Source organism: Rhea pennata, chromosome 8, assembly GCF_028389875.1.
Source record: "Rhea pennata isolate bPtePen1 chromosome 8, bPtePen1.pri, whole genome shotgun sequence".
In the NCBI taxonomy this organism is placed as follows: domain Eukaryota; kingdom Metazoa; phylum Chordata; class Aves; order Rheiformes; family Rheidae; genus Rhea; species Rhea pennata.
The window spans coordinates 7,977,006-7,998,691 of NC_084670.1; the positions used below are offsets into that span (position 1 = coordinate 7,977,006).

Consider the following 21,686-nt stretch of genomic DNA (forward strand, 5'->3'; position numbering starts at 1 on the left):
TGAACATATTATCCAGATGACTCATAGATATTTCAATATGTAGAGTGGATTCACTGTATTTGTGTGTCATTTTGAAAATAGAGTTTTTTAAACAGATCTGGTCCTTTACCAGGTGTGCTTTTAAGTAATTGCCATTGCATTTATACTTCAGGGGGATTAGCAAAGAGAGTAAAAGAACCTTTTGTCTGTTAGATTCATTAAATGTATTCATGCGTGTGTAAGTGGTATAGAGGCTGTGCTACTCAAGAATCAGATCCTTGTCCTAGGGTGTAGAGAAAGGTGAAGGGTGTGATATTTACTGCTTGTATAAGTGTCATAATAATTGTATATTTGATTCTTTATTTTTAAATGACCTTCCTGGGCATTAAGCCATTTTTTGTCTTTATCTTTTCCCTGCAGAGGGAGGATAAGGAGTCACACCTTTGAAATAGTAAAAGTACAGCTGTTCAGTATGTGAATGTGTAATAGAACGGACAGGTCATCAAGTGTGAGGATAGAAATAATATAAAAATTGTTTAAGAAAGAAAAAGATTTTGCTACAAAATTGAATTAAAATGTCATTTTAACTGGTATTAATTTTCATCTTAATTGGTCGTTAAGAGTTTACCCCAATTACTCAGAATGAAGTGCAAGTAGCTACTACATTCTTGTCCGAGAAATGCAAAAGTTAACACTACTATCCTTTGTTCAGCCTTAAGTAATTCAAACAACAAAGTGCTACAAAAGTACTTTAAACCAACTGGCTAGTTGAATTAATTACCGTAGAATTAATTTAAACAATACCTGTTGAAATAATACATTTCCTATGCACCAAACCAGTATAGATAGTATAGTGAAGCTCTTTAAATCAACATCAGATAAAAGTCTTAGCTCCTGTGCACCAAAACTTGAGGTAAACCTGTCTCCACAGCTGGAAAATAAATTCTGTTTTACCAACTGAAATGTATTTCAATGAAACTGAAACACTTCACAGTCCATTGGCAGGATTTACACTGATGGGAATAAGGAAAATGAGGCTATCAGTTAGCTCCCTCTCTGGTCCTTTTGCTAGAGAGGTATTTGTCCAAACACAAGAACTCCCAAGATATTGTCTGCTTTGGTTTGGGGAGAATCCTAAATGCACTTACAAGTTAGTTTACAGAATTTTGTGAGTCAAATATTAGTACTCTGATTCTCATTTAAGATATATTCTCTTAGCATCTGAACACTGTGTCCTTCTGTCTGTCACCTCCTTCACTATGTATATTTAGAATAGCTTACAGAGTTTTATTTTACATTTGATTATAATATAAAGCACTTACCTTAGCAAAACCACAAAATATATTTTAAAAATACATTTACTTGATCTGCTACTGTCACCATGTGACACGAGTGGACTCTTAGAATGTGTGCGTGTGACTTGTAAAAGTCAGGTACTGTAAACTTGAAAGTAGAGACAGTCACTAGGTTTCCTTAGGCCTTTAACAAATGGTGAATGCTTAATATGGTGAATTTTCCAACAATAACTAAGTAAACATGGAATTAACAACATGGGTATGTTATCGAAAACCTGAATAATCTCACAGAGTTCAACAGAATCAAATCAGATATAAATACACGTATAAATGATTTTCTGCATAATTCCCAATAATATACAAGAAATCTTTAAATAATAAAAGCACACTTTATTGGGGATAATTTAGCTTATGTAACATGCAGGACTTTTTTTAGAAAAGAGCACCATGGAGTCACATTAGAGAAAGGCACTGTCAGCACTAAAGTGGTCTTTAAAATTATCCTAATATTAACGAAATAAGGTACAAAAATTTAAAATATTAAGATATTTTAATTCTTTTCAACTGCATTGTGAAATAATCTACCTACATTTATTCAAGTAAATAAAAATCATTAGAATGGTACAATAAATACACTTTTGTTGGTTACAGCTTTTACAGGATCCTTTGATCTCTATTATACATAATTCTTTGGTTTTTAAATCTGTTTAAAATACTGCAAGTTACAAAGCATCTTAGATCTTATATTTAGTATATTTACAAGAGAAACCATTTCTTTAGTAGGAGGTGCGTTCGCTAATAAGCCTTCTATTCTTCGTAGTAAACAACATATTTACAAACCACAAATAACAAAGTAGAAGCTGCAGAAGGGTTATGGTGTGATAATTAAGTACAATGGCGACCCATATGAACAGAAAATGCCAAGGAGCTAAAACAAAGCAACAACAGCTTTGTTTGTTGACAGATGTAGGAGCCATATTGTTAGTTAATTGGGTAATGGTGTAAACATTTGCAAACTCTGCTGTCCCTCAGTGAATTAAGCAGCACACTGAAATTATGGTGAAAAGCTGCACAGTCCTTTTGCTGCAGGTACTCAGCAAAGCTTTTAACTAACCTTCGAAGTATAAAGACATTGAGAAAAGGACATCGTTCATTGTTATTACTGAAGGTACTTGAAGTCTGCAAACCTTAGACTAGGATATGTATCATGAATTACACTCAAGTGAATAACAGGTTTCCATATGGTTACAGTCTGGAGGACAGTGTTCATTCCATAGGCTTGCTTTACAAATCTTTTTTTTTTTTTTTTTTTTTGGTCAAATGGAGAAAAGACTTGTTCTTTTGTATGTTTTCTTGCAGAAAGAGGTTGTAGGAGTAGGATTTGAAAATAAAAATCTCTCAGGTGCACAGTAACTCAGGCACTGTGAATTGCAGAGATGCCTATTTACCTCCCCTTCTGAGTCTTAAGCTCAATGAACTGAAGCAGAATACTAAGACATTAAAAATGCAACAAGATACTTAATTAGCATACTTCTGTAATCACAAACTTAAATGCACTGTTTTGACTGTTTTTTACTTAACAGGTTTGCTTTCTAAGATAATAACCTTTCAATAATTTAAGCAGCATCTATGCAGGAATGCATAATTGGAGTGCAGATAATAGGAATCTAAAATTGAGTCTGGCGTTTTTACAAATTATTTTTCTCTTTAGCCATTTAGCAATAATTCACTGTGGTATATGAAGCATAAAAAATATATCCCTACTTCAGAAATCAAAATGACACATCTGTTAAAAGAAAAAAAGATCTGTTGCATTCAAAGAGGTGAAATTTGTTGATTTCAATTGACTTAGGAAGTGATAAGCTCGTCATATTTGATTAAACAATGAATTACCTGTAATTATCCAATAAAACAATGGAAATAAAATTAATTGTGGCTAGCTAAATATTTTTTAAGTTTGCATGATTTAGTTGGGAAGAGAAAGGGGAGCAGTGCTGTTTTTGTTATTTAAAACCGGTAAGAAGACTGGTAAATTATGCTTTTAAGAAAAAATATTTGCCATTCGTTGTATAAACTCATAGTACTTGGTGTACTGCACACTAATTTTTTTAAAAAATATTTTTAAAAAGCAGTGGCATGATGCTGTCACAGGTAAAGCAAATTTAATAAAAGGTTTTTCATATGGATTTGCATTTATATCTATAGCATATGACTAATAATGTATTATTCACAAGAAAACTTCCAATAACTAATGTGTTCACATAGCAAAAGAAATTAAATCAAAATTACCAAGCAAAATAAAAATGGGAGTGAAATATTTCAGAAAGTGGTAAGATGAAAACAGATGATTTTCAGATATGTATATGAAGCACTGCAGTAGTTGAAGGACAGTAAGACTCATTTTCATTATAAATAATTACATTTAATAGTAACTTTTACTTTGATAGTAGATACTTATCCTATAGGCAGCAATCTAGCTTCCAAACAGAATCAACTCAAAAGTTTCTTGCTGACTATAAACCGGGGATTGCTCATACGCCTTCAGTGAAAGCTAGTAGTAGTTGAGAATGCTGAGCAGCTTGCAGGGTTTGGTGCTAACATCCAAATGCTGAAGAATTTTGGCAACAACAGTGCAGACAGTGCATGTAGCAGTATTTTCCAAATTGCATTGTGTTTAGCTCTTACTGGAATCCCTGCATAGGCAACTGCCTAAACACCTTTACAAATCTGATGAGAAGTCAGGATTCCAGTAAATATTCGTATCATACAAAATTACACATGTATGCATGTATGTATAGATATATATATATATAGAGAGAGAGAGAGAGAGAGAGGATATATACATGCCTAATACATGTAATATGTATATATGCATAATACATGCACTTCAGCAGATAAGATGCAATTCCAAAAGACGAGCTGATTTAGCACCCCACTCCTAAAGAAAGAGGGAAGGCCCATATGTATAAGGGCACTTACTTCTTTCTGCTTAGTGCTCTTGCCACTTACCTTGCACAGGATTTCTCACTGGACATCTCTGTGTGCCAGTTCTCCTTATTAGTGTGAAAGAAAAATAACCCAATAAATAAAAATATGCCATTTTCTGCCATCCTGGGCTAATTTAGATGGATGATGAGCATCAAAGTGGGTGAAACAGGCTACCACATGACTTGGAGCAAGGGTGGGAGTAAACAGAGAATTAGATTTCCCTTTTCAGTGGGGAGAACATGTTGGTTTTATTATGCTACTTGCACTGTCAGTTTGATGGAGATTTTAGGATACTTCGAGGACTAGTCTGATTTTTTATCGTAGCTCATGTGTTCCAGTATTTCTTTCCAAATGATCTTAACTTTGACAAAACAGATGTATTTACACTTTAGTTTATGGGAGAAAACAGCTCTTCTTGGAATTAACATGATGGAATCTATTTAAAATACAACATGCAAAATACAGGAAAAAAAAACAATATCTAGTTCTTCATCTGTGTACTGATCCAAACTTCCAAGTATCACTGATGTGAGATACTGAACATATCTCCATGGTGCAAACCTGTATTCTGAAAATATACAGTTCAAATAAAATCTACGTATCTTTTTGTTTTTGTGTTTACAGGTGACCCAGCTGGATCCAAATAAATCATTACTGGAGGTAAAACTGTACCCTCAAGAAACCCTTTTCCTAGAGGCAAAAGAATAGATCAAACAAGACTGTAGGACTAATCACCTTTGACAAACCAGAGGCACGGGACTGGGAGGAAGGCTTCTATCAAAACCACCTTGTACTATCATCTAACTCAATACAATGTCACAACTTTGCCTCTTGCAAGAATCCTGAAAAAATGAAAAAAAAAACATAGCTACATAAAGTTTCACATACATGAGTATATGTTTCCAACCTCGTTTAAATGAGCAGAGGATAAAATTCTGCTATGAACACTGAACATTATGACTCTGTTGCTCACTTATCATCCAGCTTTTGTTATAATTAATGCACTGTTAAAATGTGAGTGATTGTTAAGTAGAATTTTTACTCCTCAAATGCCCCTTTTTTTCACCAAGAAATCTTGGACAGTTCTGCCTGTACTTTTGACACTAGGATGCTGTATATTTGATATCTCGCTGAGCCAGTGCTCTTTATGCATTTTATTTCTGTGCTTGAATTTCTACTTTGCCACCTAATTTAAAAAGGCAGAAAAAAAGTAACGGGACATTCTCAGCCATGGAAATTTAACAGTATTATAGTAGAAAGCATATAATTTTGGTTAGTACTTTCTGACTTCTTTGATAAGATGTAAGGTTTTGTTTGAAGAATATAGTTTGACATATATGCGAGATATTTATTTACTGGTTCTGCTTTGGGTCTCAGTTCTGATTCAGTTTAGGAAGTATTTTCCATTACATTGCAGTGTGTGAAACTGCTTATTGCATGATGTGAATATTTAAACAACGTTACAAATGGCCAGTACCGGAAACCTGGTATCTTGCCAATACTTCAGGAATCAGCTGATATTGAATATCAGCTGTTAAAAACCTTTCAAATACCAGATACAACAGATCTTTATTTCTCATTGTGGAAGAAATGGCTGTTCCCATTTTAGCATTCTTCCTTCATTCTGGCACTTGTTTGTATCCTATTACTCTGCTGTTTTAAAGCACCTTGTTTGTTTCATCAAACAATGAGTATCTTAAGAGATGGTGTAATAAGAAATCTGCCTTATTACTGCACACTTTGGACATTTTTACAATAGATTACTGATCCCGTCTCAAATTAAAGAAATCCTAGTTCTGTTGTCTGAAATGTATGCACCAACTACATGATATCTGATGTGGAAAAATCTGGAACTTTAAATAACTCAATGATAGTATAAGCATACTGAATCGAAGACTATAAAGTTCACTTGATGCCAAACCTGCATCAAAGCAAGTTTTTTTTTTTGGGGGGGGGTGCGTATTTTAATCTCTAGGCTTACAGTGTAGTGCACAGTAGCACTACAGATTCATCATCTGCTAATCAAACTTTTTTTTTTTTTTTTTTTTTTGTAAAGCCTGGCACATTGTTTTCCATATATGTTTATATGTAATTCACAGTGTTTATTGTAGCAAAATGAATTCTGATTTGAAAATTTTATACTAAGCAAAAACCAATTGCACACATCTTTTTGTCTTTTCTTCCCCTCAGAAGGACATTGATATAAAATTAAACGTATGCCTATTATTAGGGTGTTAGTGAAGCTGATCTATTGTTACCTTTACCAAAAATTTCAAATTTCTGAGTGGGGAAAGCCTTATTCTACCTTTTGTAATTCTGTAATTAGTGAATGCTACATCAAACACTTTTAGAAGTGACGTATCTATGACAAACAAAAGATTTTGAAGTGTAAACAAATCCTAATCATTTGCAGTTCATAAATAAAAGAATTAATGGCCACTAGGAAGACAAATGTACGTGTAATGGAAAGCTGAATGCAGATACTTCATTCTCAACTTTTGTATTCTTACAGAAAAAATCCACTGTTTATTAATCAGAAATTAACATAGGTAACAAATTGGGATGATACTGGTTCTAGAAGCAATCACAGTAACACATACAGCAGGATTTTAAAGTGATGCATATATTTTCTTTTTTTTTTTCCCAGATTAGCTCTTCTTTTTAAGCTGGCTATTGAGGAAATGAGTTGCTGAAATACTGCTACACATAGCAAAGCGACCTTTCAGCTACCTTTTTTATATTTAATCTGTTCTGTTTAACTTTTGTTTGATCTCATCAGGCTGTTTTCTCTCACTTAAATTTATTTCTGTATTTTGACTATATATTCTTTTCTTTGATACTAGTTTCATAAAGTTATTAAATGTGGCTTGAATATTTGTTGAACCTGTTGAAGTCAGTGCTCCCAGGGCTTGTTTGGCCTTTTTTTTTTCCCTAACCTCTGCGTTTGTTTATTTTCCCCATTTTGTTCATATCGCAAAATACACTGTCAATATCAAAATGTTCTGGTGATGATTAACTGGAAGTGTTCAAAGTGGTGGTACTACTGCCCTCTGATATAAAGGTAACAAGATCAGTATATAATGATCTTTCTGCCACAACATGAGTAAGTGTATCACTCTATTTAAATAAAAATATTCATGACTCTGGTCCTTAAATACTTCAGGCCTGATTTCAAGAAGCAACCATCTAGAGTCACCTTTCCAAATTAGGCCTCCAGTGCAAACCAGTCTCTGCGTAGGAATATTAATATTCTAGGCCATTGTTTTCTGCTATCCTAAACCAACCATAGTATTCACTTCATATGCTCTTCTGATACGGTTAACTCATATCATTAATAATTAGCCATTAGACTAATTTTGTTATTCAACATTACTGTAAAATGGTAACAATGTTACTACAGAGCAGATCCCTGATTCTACATTTTTATCTTCAAGTTCCTTATATTAATGGCTTATCATTAATGTGATTAATGCATTAGTATTAAAACTTAAGGAATTACTGTTAATGAATGGAATCCTGTATAATGTTTGGCTTTCATTATTGGCCTTCAGAACACTACGGTGCAGGTGAGGCTGTAGCTTTTTAAGAAATTCCCTGCCTATTGGCACTGGTGTTCTAAATCAGTATTAGAGAATATGCAAAACACAACTGTTTGTACTGTATTCGCTGCATAGATGCTCTTAAATTTAGTGAGAGTGCTTAGGATGTTTTTAATGAAGCTACATTGGGGGTTTGTGTATTTTTTCTACTATTTTTCTATTTTTTGGCTTTTGTAAATTTAACTTAGTGACATTAGAAACTTATAACAGATTTTCAGTTACAGTAATACGTCTGCTAAAAGGTGATATGATTTCACTCTTCCATATGTGGAGAAAGACAAAATCACAAAACAAAAACAACATGACCTAGATCCATGGAATGACTGAAGAACTTTAATCATCCGAGCCTCATGTTCAGACCCCCTTAAATAATGCATAGGAGGATTTAAGGGCCTTAGAATGGGATCCAAATCAATAATAAAAACAGTAATAAAATCAAAACAAATGCCCATGAAATACATAGGAAGAGCATTAATGGGCAGAACCAGAAACTGCTTAGACAAGTTGATAGGAAATGCTAAAGATGGCAATATCTCATTTATGCCATTCCTCACTGAAGCCAAAGCTTCCTACTCTATCCTAGCACAGGACACCTTCCTCCACTCAAGAGTCTGAGCATTGAGCTCTAAAATCAAGGTAAGCATCCAAGTCCTTCCTTCCAAATTTTGACAAAGCACAGGATACTTGTTTCTTTCAGAAAAGGGGCGGTGGTTGTATCCTGGGTCTCCTGTTTACACAGTTTTCCCATACTGTCAGTAGTATGGCCTCAGTAGAACCAAACCTGTATCTCAAACTTGTCAGAAGATTACCTTAAGATTGCTACAGCGTAGGCTGTATTTAACGTGTACTCTCTCTCTGCTGTCAAAGCTATTTGACTGCCAAAGTACTGACATTTTTTTAAGTTCATTCACAGGGAACATAAAAGCAAGAGCGTGGTTCTTCAGGCCAGTGATGGGGAGCTCATCTGGGAAGAGCTATCCAGTTCTCTTCCAGTTCATCACAGTCATTGGCCTTTTGAGACAAGTGCCCCAGGAGAAGAAACAGAATATTGCTTCTGCACACTAGTTAAATTGTCTTTCTATACTTGTATAAAAGAGAAGGCAACACTACTTAGCCTTGTGATATTTTTTTCTGGACAGTTTTTTAAAGAAAGCAGAAATTACTGTGTATTCTACACAGTGTGAACCATCATTTGCTGCCTGGAAACATTTTCTCTCAGACGACAGAGGTGGAGGAATACCAAATATAGCATTAACCTTGTCAGGATTCAGACAGTTGTATACCAGATAAAGCTGATTATAGATCTGCAATGCTGCCAGAAAGGCCACCACCACTCCAAATTGCAGTGGGACTAGACAAACTAATCTAGCTAAAAACTTGCCATTTTTTTTCCTGGATTAGTTTTTCAGATTGATTCAGTTCACTGAGTGGCTACATGAACATCAGCACTGACAAAATGCAACAGAATGCAGAGCAGAAGTTGAGTAATAGAGGATGGGAGGGAGGAGGCATCAGGGCTGCCTTTGGGCAACAGTGCGATTTTGGTCGCATGATACTGATCATAGAACTCTAGCTTTAGTCATGGGCAAGGCAGGCGGATATCCTTGCAGCATCAGGGTTTGGGTCACTATGCCCATGCACAGAAGTACAACTTCAGATCCCCGTGGAAATTTAATGTCAAAAACTGAAATAGAAGAATTGTAATGCTAGATAGAATCAGAGGTCAGTCAAATATATATATATATATATATATATCGTGTCTCCGAGAATGGCCAGTAGCAGATACACAGAAAATGTGTAAGAAACAAGGCATGTGTATTAGTTTCATGGACTCCTCTCTTAGTTTATGATTACAGTTTCTAATATTTCCCTATTTAGACGCCCTGAGCAGTCCTGTCCAATAGTTATCCATAGTTCTATCCTCCATGAATTTATCTCATCTCTTTCTGAATTATAATAATTTTGGCCTCACCTACATATTTTCCCATTAATTCTAAAATTCAAATAGGTACTGCCTGTGTAAATTAAATAAGCTTTTTGTTTCTTTGTTTCAAATCCACTAGTTGACTATTTTATCACCTGTCCTGATTTCTTATTGTGAGAAATAGTGAATAGTTGCTTCCTGTTTACTTCCTCAGCACCAATCACGATTCAGAAGACCTCTATCATCTTCTCTTAGTTGTCCCTCTTCCAGCTTTGAGGAGCCCCTTCATTAGTTGGTGTCTTCTTTAACTAAACTTCTTTCATATCTCTGAATGTATTTGTTACATTTCCCTGTATCTTTTCTCTTTCTACTGTGTCCTATGTCTGGTGAACCAACTTCACACAATTTTGCAGGAGGGCGAGAAGATCTCATGAGGGGCTGATAGTTACCTCATGACTTTTTATTTTCAAATCCTTCTCCACTAATTCCTTACTCTATTTGTCTCTGGTTACTTCTGAGCCTTACTACTGAGCTCACAAAAATATCCATGAAGAACCCAATACCTCTTTCTTAGATGATAACAGCTGATTTAGAACAGATCCCCATTTGTAGAGTTGATCTGTTTCCCGATTCCCAAGGCTTCCACAAGAATGTTGCGTTATTACTGTACCTCACCATCTTTTTGGACTGCCTTGTTAAGTTTTTATGATTAAAATTTGTATTCATAACTTGAATTTCAAGCAAATTTAACAAAAGGCATAAAGGTCTTATTATCTAAGGTTTCCATCAGTTTTGTGAAAATAGGCAGTCCAAACTTTCAGAAATAAGAAGCCAGACTGAGCAGACCCTGTGAGTACCCCCAGGGAGGAAAAGGCACACTGTATACTTAATTCTTGCTAGGTATTAGAGAATGCACTTGAGAGAGCTACACAAGTACCTTACCTGCAGGAAAAGTTTCAATGGGATTTAGTGTCTTATTAGATACCAGAGAATTCACTCTTCAGTCAGAGCTTTTCTCTGTGGATTCTTTTATTTGTAATAAAGGCTGAAGTCACACTGCAGCCTTAATATAATTCAATTAAAATGACACTCAACTACTGGTAATAAACCATTCGTTAATTTGGATTCATTAGTTCTTGTGCTCACAGAACTACTGGTTAACACGATCATTCTTTTGTACTTATTACCAGTGAGTATCATTTATTATTTTTCCCACTCCATTGTGAGTGTTCTACAGTTTATTGCTAGTCATGTTCGATTCAGTAATCTTGAATGATTTTGAATCATTCACTTGTAAGATCACCTCACCACTGATAGCTTTTTCTGGATAACTTACAAGTACATTGAATAACACAGGTTCCAACACAGATGCTTGAGAATATTGCTGTTAATCCTTCTCACTATGAAAAGCACTGCTTACTGCCTCCATTTACTAATCCATGAGTATTATTCCCTTTTTTTTCCCCCAAGAAAAGATATTTCCACCACAGCAAACCTTACTGCAAATGACTAGCTTGTTTTTCCTGCAATGGCCCTACCTTCATTAAGTACTTGTTTTACACCCTGATAATATATTAGTCCAATTATCTTTCCAGCAGGCTTCCTGTTTCTGGTATTTTTAATGTTCTTTTACAACTTTGACAAATTTTCCTCAAAGTGTGCAGATTTTTTTTTGTTTTGGATTTGTGTCTTGTAATAGGTAACTTTCCATAGTCATGTTCTTTTCTATTTTCCTAATTTATCTTTCATCCTTTAATGTACTGTTTAATTTGATTTGATTTCTGGTGGGCCTTCTAGAGTCTTTTTAAAATAAGATGCATATATATTTGGAGCATCTAAAACATTATCTTTAAATAGTTTTGATGATGATCTTATTCCTTTAACTGCAACAGTATCTGTAGTATCTTACTGTTTATGCAATTTTCGTTTTAAAGATAAATGCTACAATGGAGAATTATGTTAAGTTCAGGTTACTGAGTTTGAATATGTCCTAGTCTACCATGAAATGAGTCTTCTACTGTGAATCAAGTATAGCACCATGAAAAACTAAATTAAGGGTTGCTTCCCCCACTGTGGTTTCCCAACTTGCAACGTTAAGAAGCAATCATTTATGGCATCTAAAAATGTATCCTCTTCTGCACTTCCTGATACGACACATGCTCAGTCTATGCGGGTAACTGAAGTCTCCCATTGTCATGGGGGTTTTTTGGTCTGTTTTAACAGTCTTATTAATCTTTCTTATAATTTCTTAGTTGTGTTTGCAATTGTTTGTCTTTCTTAATACACTCTTCCTATTTAGACACAAAATCTCACATATAGTGATTGCGGTACTTTTTTTTTTTTTTTTAAAACAGTTATCTAATTTATTTGCCTCTATGCTTCATTTAGTATATGGTCACAGTTCCCATTAGCATTACTATCATTGGTATATATTCTGTACCTTATTACTACAGCATCCTATTCATGATCATGCTTTCTTGAACTTTACTGAGATGCTAATATGTTGTCATTTGAAACCTACCACTTTTATTTCAGGCATTTAATGTTTTTTAAGTTATTCTAATGTGTACATAGAACCATTTTTCATTTTGTTTGGGTCTACATGTCTATTTTATATGCCATGATGAATTAGGACTTTTGCTTGTGTAAGGAAAAGTAAGCATTTCCAAACTGTCGTGGCAACAAGAAGGACCACAACTATAAACTCATATCTAAAGATTGACATAATAAATTATTCTGTGGATCTAACTCCAAAAATCTAGGATTTTTTAGAATTTATGTATAATCTAAGAATTGGAGAGAACAAGTAGTTACTGAAAATATTTTTCTTTTTTATGATTTTGACCAAAGTGAATAGTAAGAAACTTCATGGCTGTTGCAGTATCCTACAATATATAACAAAAAAAAGAACTCAGACTTTCACCGTTACAGTTCCTTGTAAAGTTTGTTTTAACGTTTTAACTTAGAAATGTTCCATAGTCCATAAAGAGGTTTTCTGCATATGCACTGAAAGCATTAAAGCACTCACAATTCAGAAGTCTTAGCAGATACAAAGCATTCTTTTCATTGCATGAGCAATTTCAAGGCAAATGTGCAGTTTAACCCTCTGATTATTATTTTTTCATAGCTATAAAATTCTTTCATTGTACCCTGTATTTCTAGATGTCCTCATACCTATTTTTTCTTTCAGACTGAATGCTTTTTAATTTTTTAACATTAGCTTCTCATCGTTAAGCAATCACTATGCATGTGCAGTACTTTACCAATCCAGGAATGCCATATTCAGTAGAATATACTTTCTAACCACTTTACCCTTTCAGAACTCCTAATTTTGCTTTACAAGAACCCTCCTAGCTGAGTCAGCATTTATGCAGCTCCCATTCTTCTAGAATCAAACCAATTCCTTTTATCTTGTGAAAATATCTTAGCTTTTCAAAATGAATTAGTATGTCATTCCGTGATCTGATGTTACTAGTTTCTACTGATACAAAAATTCTACGAATAACAGAAATAATTTTTAACCAAAAGGAGTTATATTAACACAACCAGATTCCAAAGTCTAGCAACTCTTTGATACTTTGATGCCTGCTTTAGGATTCACTGAGGTTAGTCACTACAGGGTATGGGATAACCAAATGCCGTACACTCAAGTAAGGTTCTTTGTGCAGTAAGTGTTAAAGAGTCACTATGCTGCCTTTATACCATCCTGTAGTAACATAATTTCCCAGAAGCAGACTGAATCCTTAGGAGACCAATTAAACTAATTTTATGGCACCTATGCACTGCTGGGTTGGTGAAAAGGAGTTGTTCACAGCAGGTTAAGAATGAAGCTCATAAATTAAGAGAAGGCAAAAAAAAGTAATATAAAAGAAACACAATGGAAATTATACCGTCAAAAAGTTGCCCTAAAGAATAAATTGTTGTTATGGAAATATCACTAACTTTGGTGTGATCTTTTTCATTTAAAATTTTTGCTTCCAATGGATTCCTTCTTTCTAGAAATGGTTATTCCCATCATTTTAAAAGTAACATAAAGATGAAGATTTTTCTAACTACCTGCTTATGAGAATCTTACAGCAAGGAATCTATCTTCCAAGGTAACAATTAACTTGATTGCTTAGAAAGTGTAATGTGTGCTGGGCTTTTGTTGTTGTTGTTTTGTTTATTACTGTTTCAGTTTTTTACCTTCACTTTTTTCAAACAGAAAATGGACTTACAGGTTATTTATATACCACTATGAGAAATGACTAATAATCATCAATAAAATAGGGAGGATTCATATGATTTTAAACACAGAACAGGCCTGACTGAAGGCTTTATATACTCTGTACATTCTTTCTGTGTAATATTATACATCACTGCTTAAACACTACAGAAAAATGCTATGTCCTCTCAACTAAAGAGGAGATGAAGGATCTTATAGAGAAGAATTTGTTAATAACAATTAAAAAGAGGTCCTGTCCTTACAAGATAGTATTATCCAGACATGGACTTAAATGAGGAAGTTACACTTATACATAAACCCTCTGTAACATTAGTCTAAACATGAATGATAAATTCTTGACATGCTGTCTCAGGGAAAGGATGTCTCTAGTGAGGCACTGGCCACAAAACAAAAACAAAAGAGAAATTTACTTCTGAATGGTTTAGAAGATGTTAATAATGAATTGCCTTTTAATCCATGAGAAGGGATTCTATAAGATCCTGTCACATACTGTAAACTCTTCAGTATTTCCTACAAGTTGAAGGCTACAGGACCTCCTCCTCATTTGTTCTGAGAGGAGAGCAAAGACATTTACAGAAGTACCAAAGTTTTCAAGCATGTAATTGTACGTTATGTAATTAAAAATGGGATTACAACAAAAATGAATCATATTGGATCAAGTATAGCAAGTACTCACTGATAAGAGTTTAGGTGATGATATAATGTTGCAGTTCCTGTCCTATTTTACAATGTGACACTTTATCATAATCCCTGCAGTTTCTTAAGAACCATATCCCTATGCTCCTCGTGTTGGCAAACAAAAGTCAAGTTCTATACATAGTGCATCTGAACAGCACTATGATCTGAATATTTTATCATGACAACACTGCAATGAGGGAACCAATGTACGCTGACACAAAGCTGAAGGTGGCTGGTAGGCTTATCGGAATTTCCAAAACACAAATTATTTTAATGGTTTTATCCAATTGCAATGAGAAAGACTAGAGAAACCAGCAGAATCTAATCTGATCTTGAATTTATCTGCAGCTGATCAAAGCGTATACATGACTGGGACTGTCATAAGCACGGAAGTTCTACCACCATAATTTTTGCCTTTCCTTTCATAACTGACAGAGCAGAAGTTACATGTATGAGATTTTAACTGATTTGCAACTTTTCTTCCTTTGGGTTTAGTGGCCTGTGGTCAGGGGTCCAGAACAAGGTGAAAGAGACCACCTTAATAAAATGTACATTTAAAAAACGCACTTTTAAATCTCCTAAAGATAAAGCAGTAAGAAATATGTTCAGATACCTGTGTGGGCTCCCCCAACATCATACTGGGATAGTTAATATAATATTTATCAGCTTATAAAAGCATCATTTTTGGCAAGGTGAAACTGTTCCTCTAAAATTGGACGGAGTAAATAAAAAAGAGCGGAATGATTTCACAATTACAGATGGCAATTCACAGTCACACCATAATTGAAAGCAGCACTTACCAGACTTGGCAGCTTTAAGTCCATGCTCTGATAAAGGATTCCACTAAGTACCAGTTGGATTTTCTGTTGCTTGGTTGAACAGGGAGATTGAAGAAGTCCTCCTCTTGATGGTGGAGTCCTCCTCTTAATGGTGGATTTCCTGGCAACCAGTTTCATCCTGCTTCAATTAACGGAAACCTTCAGATCTGTGAGAAATAAGCACAACTCTTCTTCATACAAAAGAAAACAGAGAGAAAAACAGGTTTCCAAGACTTTTCTTCTTTTCCAGTGACTTTTACAGAAAATGCGATTTACTGATCTGTGGTATCTGCTATAGTAAATATTTTTTTCTGCCAGAGTACAATTCTTTTCCAGTAGCGTTTCTCAACATGCAGTTTCCCATTTGTGTTGTGCGACTTAAAGCCTCCTAATGGCATATAGTCACTTACAGTCTTATACTCCCACTCTTTATAGCTGTTTTGAACTATTACTGCAGATGCTACTTTGTGTAAAGTCAAACAGAATAAACACAAAGCAACTGAGAGAAACAAGGAATCATAGCTCAATTCCTTATTTCTGTTTTCTCTGGTTTGGGTTTTTTGTTGTTGCTGCTTTTTTAAGTGCACCTATTTTTCGTTCTTTTCCCATGGCAATAATATTGTTCACTATCCCATAATTTCAACCTTCTTGAGCAACTATAAGGCAATACAGTGCTTAATGGAAGACTGTAAGTTATACCTGAAAACTCTAAGTGTTCTCTGTCTTCTCATGTCTTTTTCTGTCTTTCAACTAATTTTTCCGTTGTTCCTAACCTGCAGAAATCAACTGCATCTCTTTCCATTTCAGTTGCTATTAGCAAAACTATTTACATTATGAACTATCACTGTCACTTGCTGGGCATTTTCATTATCACTTCTCCCAAAGCCTTTTCTGTGCTTCAAAACTAAGTCAGGACTTTCCTTTTCCTTCTTGTACGGGGTATGTGTGTGGGGGGAGCCAATACCAATTTTTCTGATCAGTCTAACGGGAGTTTCCCCCACAGGCTTGATTTAACTCATTAAACCTTGTGGAAAGTACAAGGGTCAAGTGTGGTCTGAGAAGCACAAGATGAGGAGCAGCTTCCTGGCACAGAGTAACAAAAGGGCAAGTCCCTGACACTCAGGGACTGGGAAACCTTTGTGGGTAGAGGGGAAATAAGACAAATAAACAACAACAACAACAACAACAAAAACAGGAGTGCTGCCCGAATGTGTTTTTTGTTTGTATGTTTGTTTTTCCTTTTACCGTCATGCTGCTGCGAGAGCAGGCCGTTGATGGCAGTGTAGGCACAAAATGGCGGGCGAAGACGCCGTTGCGGGCCTCGAGCCCTCGAGCCCTGCCGGCTCGAGGCAGCCGTTAACGGCCGCTGAAGGAGGCGCGGGGGCGGCAGCGCCGCGTGCGAGGGGCACTGGGAAGGGCAGAAGCCCGACGGGGCAGCTCCCTCCCGCCGGCTCCTTCCCGCCTGCCTCCCCGGCGAAGCCATGCCTCCTCGATGGGCGCTGGCCGTCGTCTAGGCGGGAAAAAGCTTTGCCGTGAAGGCAACACCCCCCGCCCGCAGGCTGCACTCACCGGCGGGGGCAGGCGGCGTCGAGCTGCGGGGTCTGCGCGTGTGGCGCGCGGGCGAGCAGCGGCTCTGAGGAAATGGCGGCCGCCTGGCGCGGCCCTGCCACCGCCCTGCCCTGCCAGCTGCTGCCGCGGGGGCAGCGGGATCCCCCCCCACCCCCCCAACACACACCTTCGCCCTCGCAGCGCTGCCGGCGATCGAGCCCGGTGAGCAGGGAGGGCGCCCGCAAAAAAAGCGCGTCTGCGGCGAGGTGAAACGCGCCTTCACACCTCCGGCATGGCTCACTCCTGCGTGGAAACGGTGAGGGGAAAAATAAGCAAAGGCAGGCGGGCGGGAACGGGTGGGTGGCAAAGGCGTTTCCCAGGCCCGAGTGGTTCCCTGGGCAGCGACCCCCCCCCCCCCCCCAACCCAAAGCCCTGCCGGGCCCGGAGCCGCCCCGCGGCGCCTGGAAGCAACTTTGCTCTCTCCTTCCCCTCTCTTTCCACCGGGGCCTCGAAAGGTGAAGTGAGCTGAGGCATGTGCCGCCTGGAGCGGCCCCCTCCAAGGCCCCGTTTCCATCCCATTTCGCCCCATTCCCCCCCCCCCCCCCCCCCGTACAGCACTATCGGCCTCCTCGCTGGTGCCCGTCTGCCCCCTTAAAAAAAAAAAAAAAAAAAAAAAAAAAAGAGGGGGGGGAACATGCCAAAGTGGAGTGTCGGCCCGCACTGGGGGGCGCGGAGCCCCTCCCGTGTGGGGCCGCGGGCATCCCCACGCAGCCCGTGGGGCCCCGCACGGCGTGGCCGCGGGGCTCCTCGCGGAGTCCGTCCTGCACTTCTTGAGGAGCGAATTCTGTATTTGCATAAGGGGCCAATTAAACAGCGCGTGTTAATTGTAAAAAGAACACAATTTTTTTTCTTTCCCTTTCCCTCAGAGTGTGTGTTTTTTTAACCCGCCCCTCCGCAAACACTCTCAATATGTCTCTTTAACGATATAGGTTGTATTTATCTATCGCATTCCGGCAGGACTGTTAAGCTCCTGAGCTACTAGGGCAACAAACTTGGGGGGGGGGAGATAGGCGAGATCCTTCGGCAAATCCAACTGGAGCTGTCATGATCATGAATAAAAATAAAAGGCTTAATCGTCTGCTTTCGGCTAATGAAACAATTTCGCCTCCAAAATATGGAAGCGCGGGATGCGCTGAGAGGGCGGGGGCAGGGTGCAGGGCTGCGGCTGCCCCTCTCCCGGGGGAGCCTGTCCCCGTGTCACGGGCCGGGGCATTGCCCCAGCCGCCCCCGACCCCAGCAGGCAGGAGGGAGCTCGCAGGTTTTTAATTACACTCCTTCCCTTTGCTCCCTTCATTTTTCTGCACCCTTTGCAGCGAGACACACTTGGAATCAGAGTGGTTGTGACATTTTGGTGGCAGCTTATTGTGCGGAACACTTAAAGTTTAAAAAACAAGCCCCATAGAAGTTGAGGGGCTTAAAGCAGCCCCCTTTGTGGGGCAAGACATAGAGTTTTGATTCTGGACAATGGTGTTTCTCAAATTTCTTCCAAAAACCTGCACCCCATCTGTGATCTCAATGAAATCGCTTTTCTCTTTCCCTTCAATTCATTTGGCAAAGGCGAAGCAGATGCATGGGACGGGGTCTGAATTTTAATTATTGGGTTTTACCTGAAACAAAACAGCAAATCCTTTTTACCATGTGTTTGAAGTTAGGAGCTGGGTAGGGGAATATAAAATATAATTAAAAAGCTCTCGGATCGTTAGAGAGCTGACAAGAGCCTCTCTAATGAACCTCTCGGAGTGCCCTGTAGTAAATTAGCGGAGCGGAGCTTTTCTGAGTCACTCCGGCTCGGAAGTGCTGGCCCCGCTTTACCTGTGCGCGTGCATGTACCTTTCCCCACCGCAGGCCACGACGAGCAGACCCCGGCTCCCGCGGAGGAGGCAGCTCCTGGATATTTAAATTTAACGTGAAAAGTGCCGTTTGCACGCTCGCTCCCAGCGGAGCCTTGGCTGTCCCGCCGCCACCTGCAAGGTCCCAGGAGAGATGAGAGGAGCCGGGGGCTGTCAGTGCCGAGGCAGGGCCGGTTCCCCCCCGCCCCCGCATCCCTGTGCACCCCGGGCGCCCAGACGCACCCGCTCCCGCTGCCTCGGGCACCCCCGCCTGCCCTCAGCACAGTATCTCCAAGTGTATTTAGCCATCAATAAGGTGCGAAGGGAAAATTGTCTGTCACTTTAATCCATGCCCGAGGGGGCTGGGAAATAAAAAGAGGGGGGGGGGGGGGGAGAGAGAGAGAGGGGAAAAAAAATGAATGGTCTTAAAGAGCCTAAAATCCGTACAATAGCTGTGGGAATGCCGGAGCGCAGGCTCTCCTTTCGCCTGCCCTGCCCGGCCGGCCCTCAATTAGCAATAAACGCCTTTTTATGTAGGAGTGCCCGGGAGCATTGCCTCTAAAGGTGAGCCTCTGCTCGAGGAACCGGTGCTGGCGGCCGCGGCCGCTGCCGGAGGCGAGCACGGAAGCCGCTCCGGCGGCTGCCTTTCGCCCTCCTCCTCTCCCCCGACTCCGGGCTCCCCCCGCTGCTCCGGGACTTCCCTGCCCGGGTCCCCCGGAGCCGTGACTAAACCTTAACCTGCCCGGCAGGGGCGGCCGGGGACGGGACGGGGCGGACGGCGGGGTCGGGGCGGGCGCCCGCAGCAGCACCCCCGGGCCGGGGCCGGGGCCGGGGCCGCCGGCCCTCGGCTTGCTCCGTGCGGAGGGGACGCTGCCTCCCCCCCGCGCCGCTAAAGCGATTAAGATTTCTTTGCCCTCCCTTGGGAAGCCCCATCCCGAGTGTTAGCCAAACCCGGGGGACATTAGTCAACGCCAAAGACAGAACCCATTTTTTTTAGCGCCAGCGCTTGGCGGGGGGGATTTTTGTATGCATACTCCCCCTCCCCTTCTGTGTGTATGTATGTGGATGGGCGCAAGCTCTCGGAGAAAAGAAATTTTAGAGTAACAACTAAAGGCTTTCTTGTGCAGTTATTTTAAGGGCTTTGTTCAGTGCCTGAAGGGGGATGCGCCCATTTGTTCGGGCGGGGATTCATCACATGCCCCTTTCATGTGAACTAGAGGTTAACAACCTAATGAGCACTTGGTGAAGAGATGAAGCGTGTAAAGAGCCCGATTTTCCCAAATCCTGCTCCGCTGTCTTGGGGTTGTGCTACTCTAACCTCCGCTGGGCTAATCGTCTCCGCACTTCCAGCGGGGAGGCCCCGGGAGGCGGCTGCGTCCGGCCGCGCTCAGGCAGGGCAGCAGCAGCTCGCCAGTCCGCTCCCAATACCCCGCCGCGGAGCCGGGGGCAGAGCCCCGCCGCTACATATGGTGGGTCAAGTCTCCCCATTGTGAGCGTGTAAAAAGGTGTAAAAACTCAATCATCTGTAGCTTTTTTTTTTTTAAAGGGAGGGCTTACCCTGGATTTGTTGCATAATGGATTGTTAAAAAAGTAGAGGGTTGAATTAGAACTGTTCCCTAGTCACTTTTAATTAGACCACTCTATTTAATTAGCAAAGTTGAAACATGCAATTAAAATTAGCTCAGTTTAGCACGTATTAAAGGAAACGGGTACGCGGCTCTGGCTCATATTAAAGCGAGTCGGAGGAGAAATGGCGGAGAAGTTTGAGTCGAAGTGAAATGACTCTTGTAGAGGCAATTCGCCGAGCGACCATCTGTTAGAGGATTCGCCTACCCCCCTTAATTATGAACCCACTCCTAATGTCTCTATAATGACCATCCCCTCAACGCTAATGCCTTATGCGTGACCAGTGCCATCGGATGGTGCAAAATACTTTGAAATGTTGCACACACACATATATATTATAGATACATATAATATATATGTGCATATATATGGTATAGATACATATAATACATACATAATATTTTTGAAAAGCGCCAGGCTGGGCCTTGTGCCCCCGTGGGGTGCGGAGCTGCGCTGCTTCTTGCAGGGGAGCCGCTGGGGGGGGCACGATGGCACCTAAACGGGAGTATTTAGTGGCCCGATTTTCCCGTATTTCCTTCCACAAATCTCTCTCCCTTGTCTCTTTTTCCTCCCCCACTGGGAGCGGGGAAATCGAGTTAATAATGTTTCAAATACTTGAGGTCCAAGCTAACGGGATCTCCTTCTACCTTTCCCCGCTACGGGATCTAAAGAGCTTGCCTGGACGAGGAGGAATGTGCCTTTTTCTTGGGGGCGGGAGGTGGGGAGGAGGGTAATTTTCATTCTTGTAATATTGGTTTGGGGATAATTACTTTTAATGTCAAAAAGATTTAGTTTAATATCATCTCTATTAGGCTGCTGGGCGGATAATTAAAAGTGAAGATGATAGCAGCAGGGAAACAGATGGCATTTGCTTACTTTGATTCAGTAGGTAAATAATGAAAAAGTCAATGGCAAACCCTCTAGAACAATTGAAACCTTAAAGAGCACTAACATTAGCAGGTACTTACAAACTGTCTTCCGCTAAGAACGAGATGAAAATACACTAATCAAGAGCTATATATCTCTGGGATGCTTCCGGGCGCTGCGCGCCGCCGGGCGTGTGTGTGTCTGCCTTCCCCTCCATAGCAGCCAATAGACGGTCTCTTTTTAATTAAGA

At 39.7% G+C, this 21,686-nt stretch overlaps 1 protein-coding gene across 1 annotated transcript in view; it reads left to right on the forward strand.

Moving 5' to 3' along the window:
- Window positions 1-7,417, forward strand: part of FAF1 (Fas associated factor 1) — a 172,854-nt gene extending 165,437 nt beyond the window's left edge. The window contains exon 19 of the mRNA XM_062581391.1: window positions 4,887-7,417. Coding sequence (XP_062437375.1) covers window positions 4,887-4,970 — 84 coding nt within the window. The 3' untranslated portion in view covers window positions 4,971-7,417. The remainder of the gene's footprint in view (window positions 1-4,886) is intronic.
- The last annotated feature ends 14,269 nt before the right edge of the window (window positions 7,418-21,686 follow it).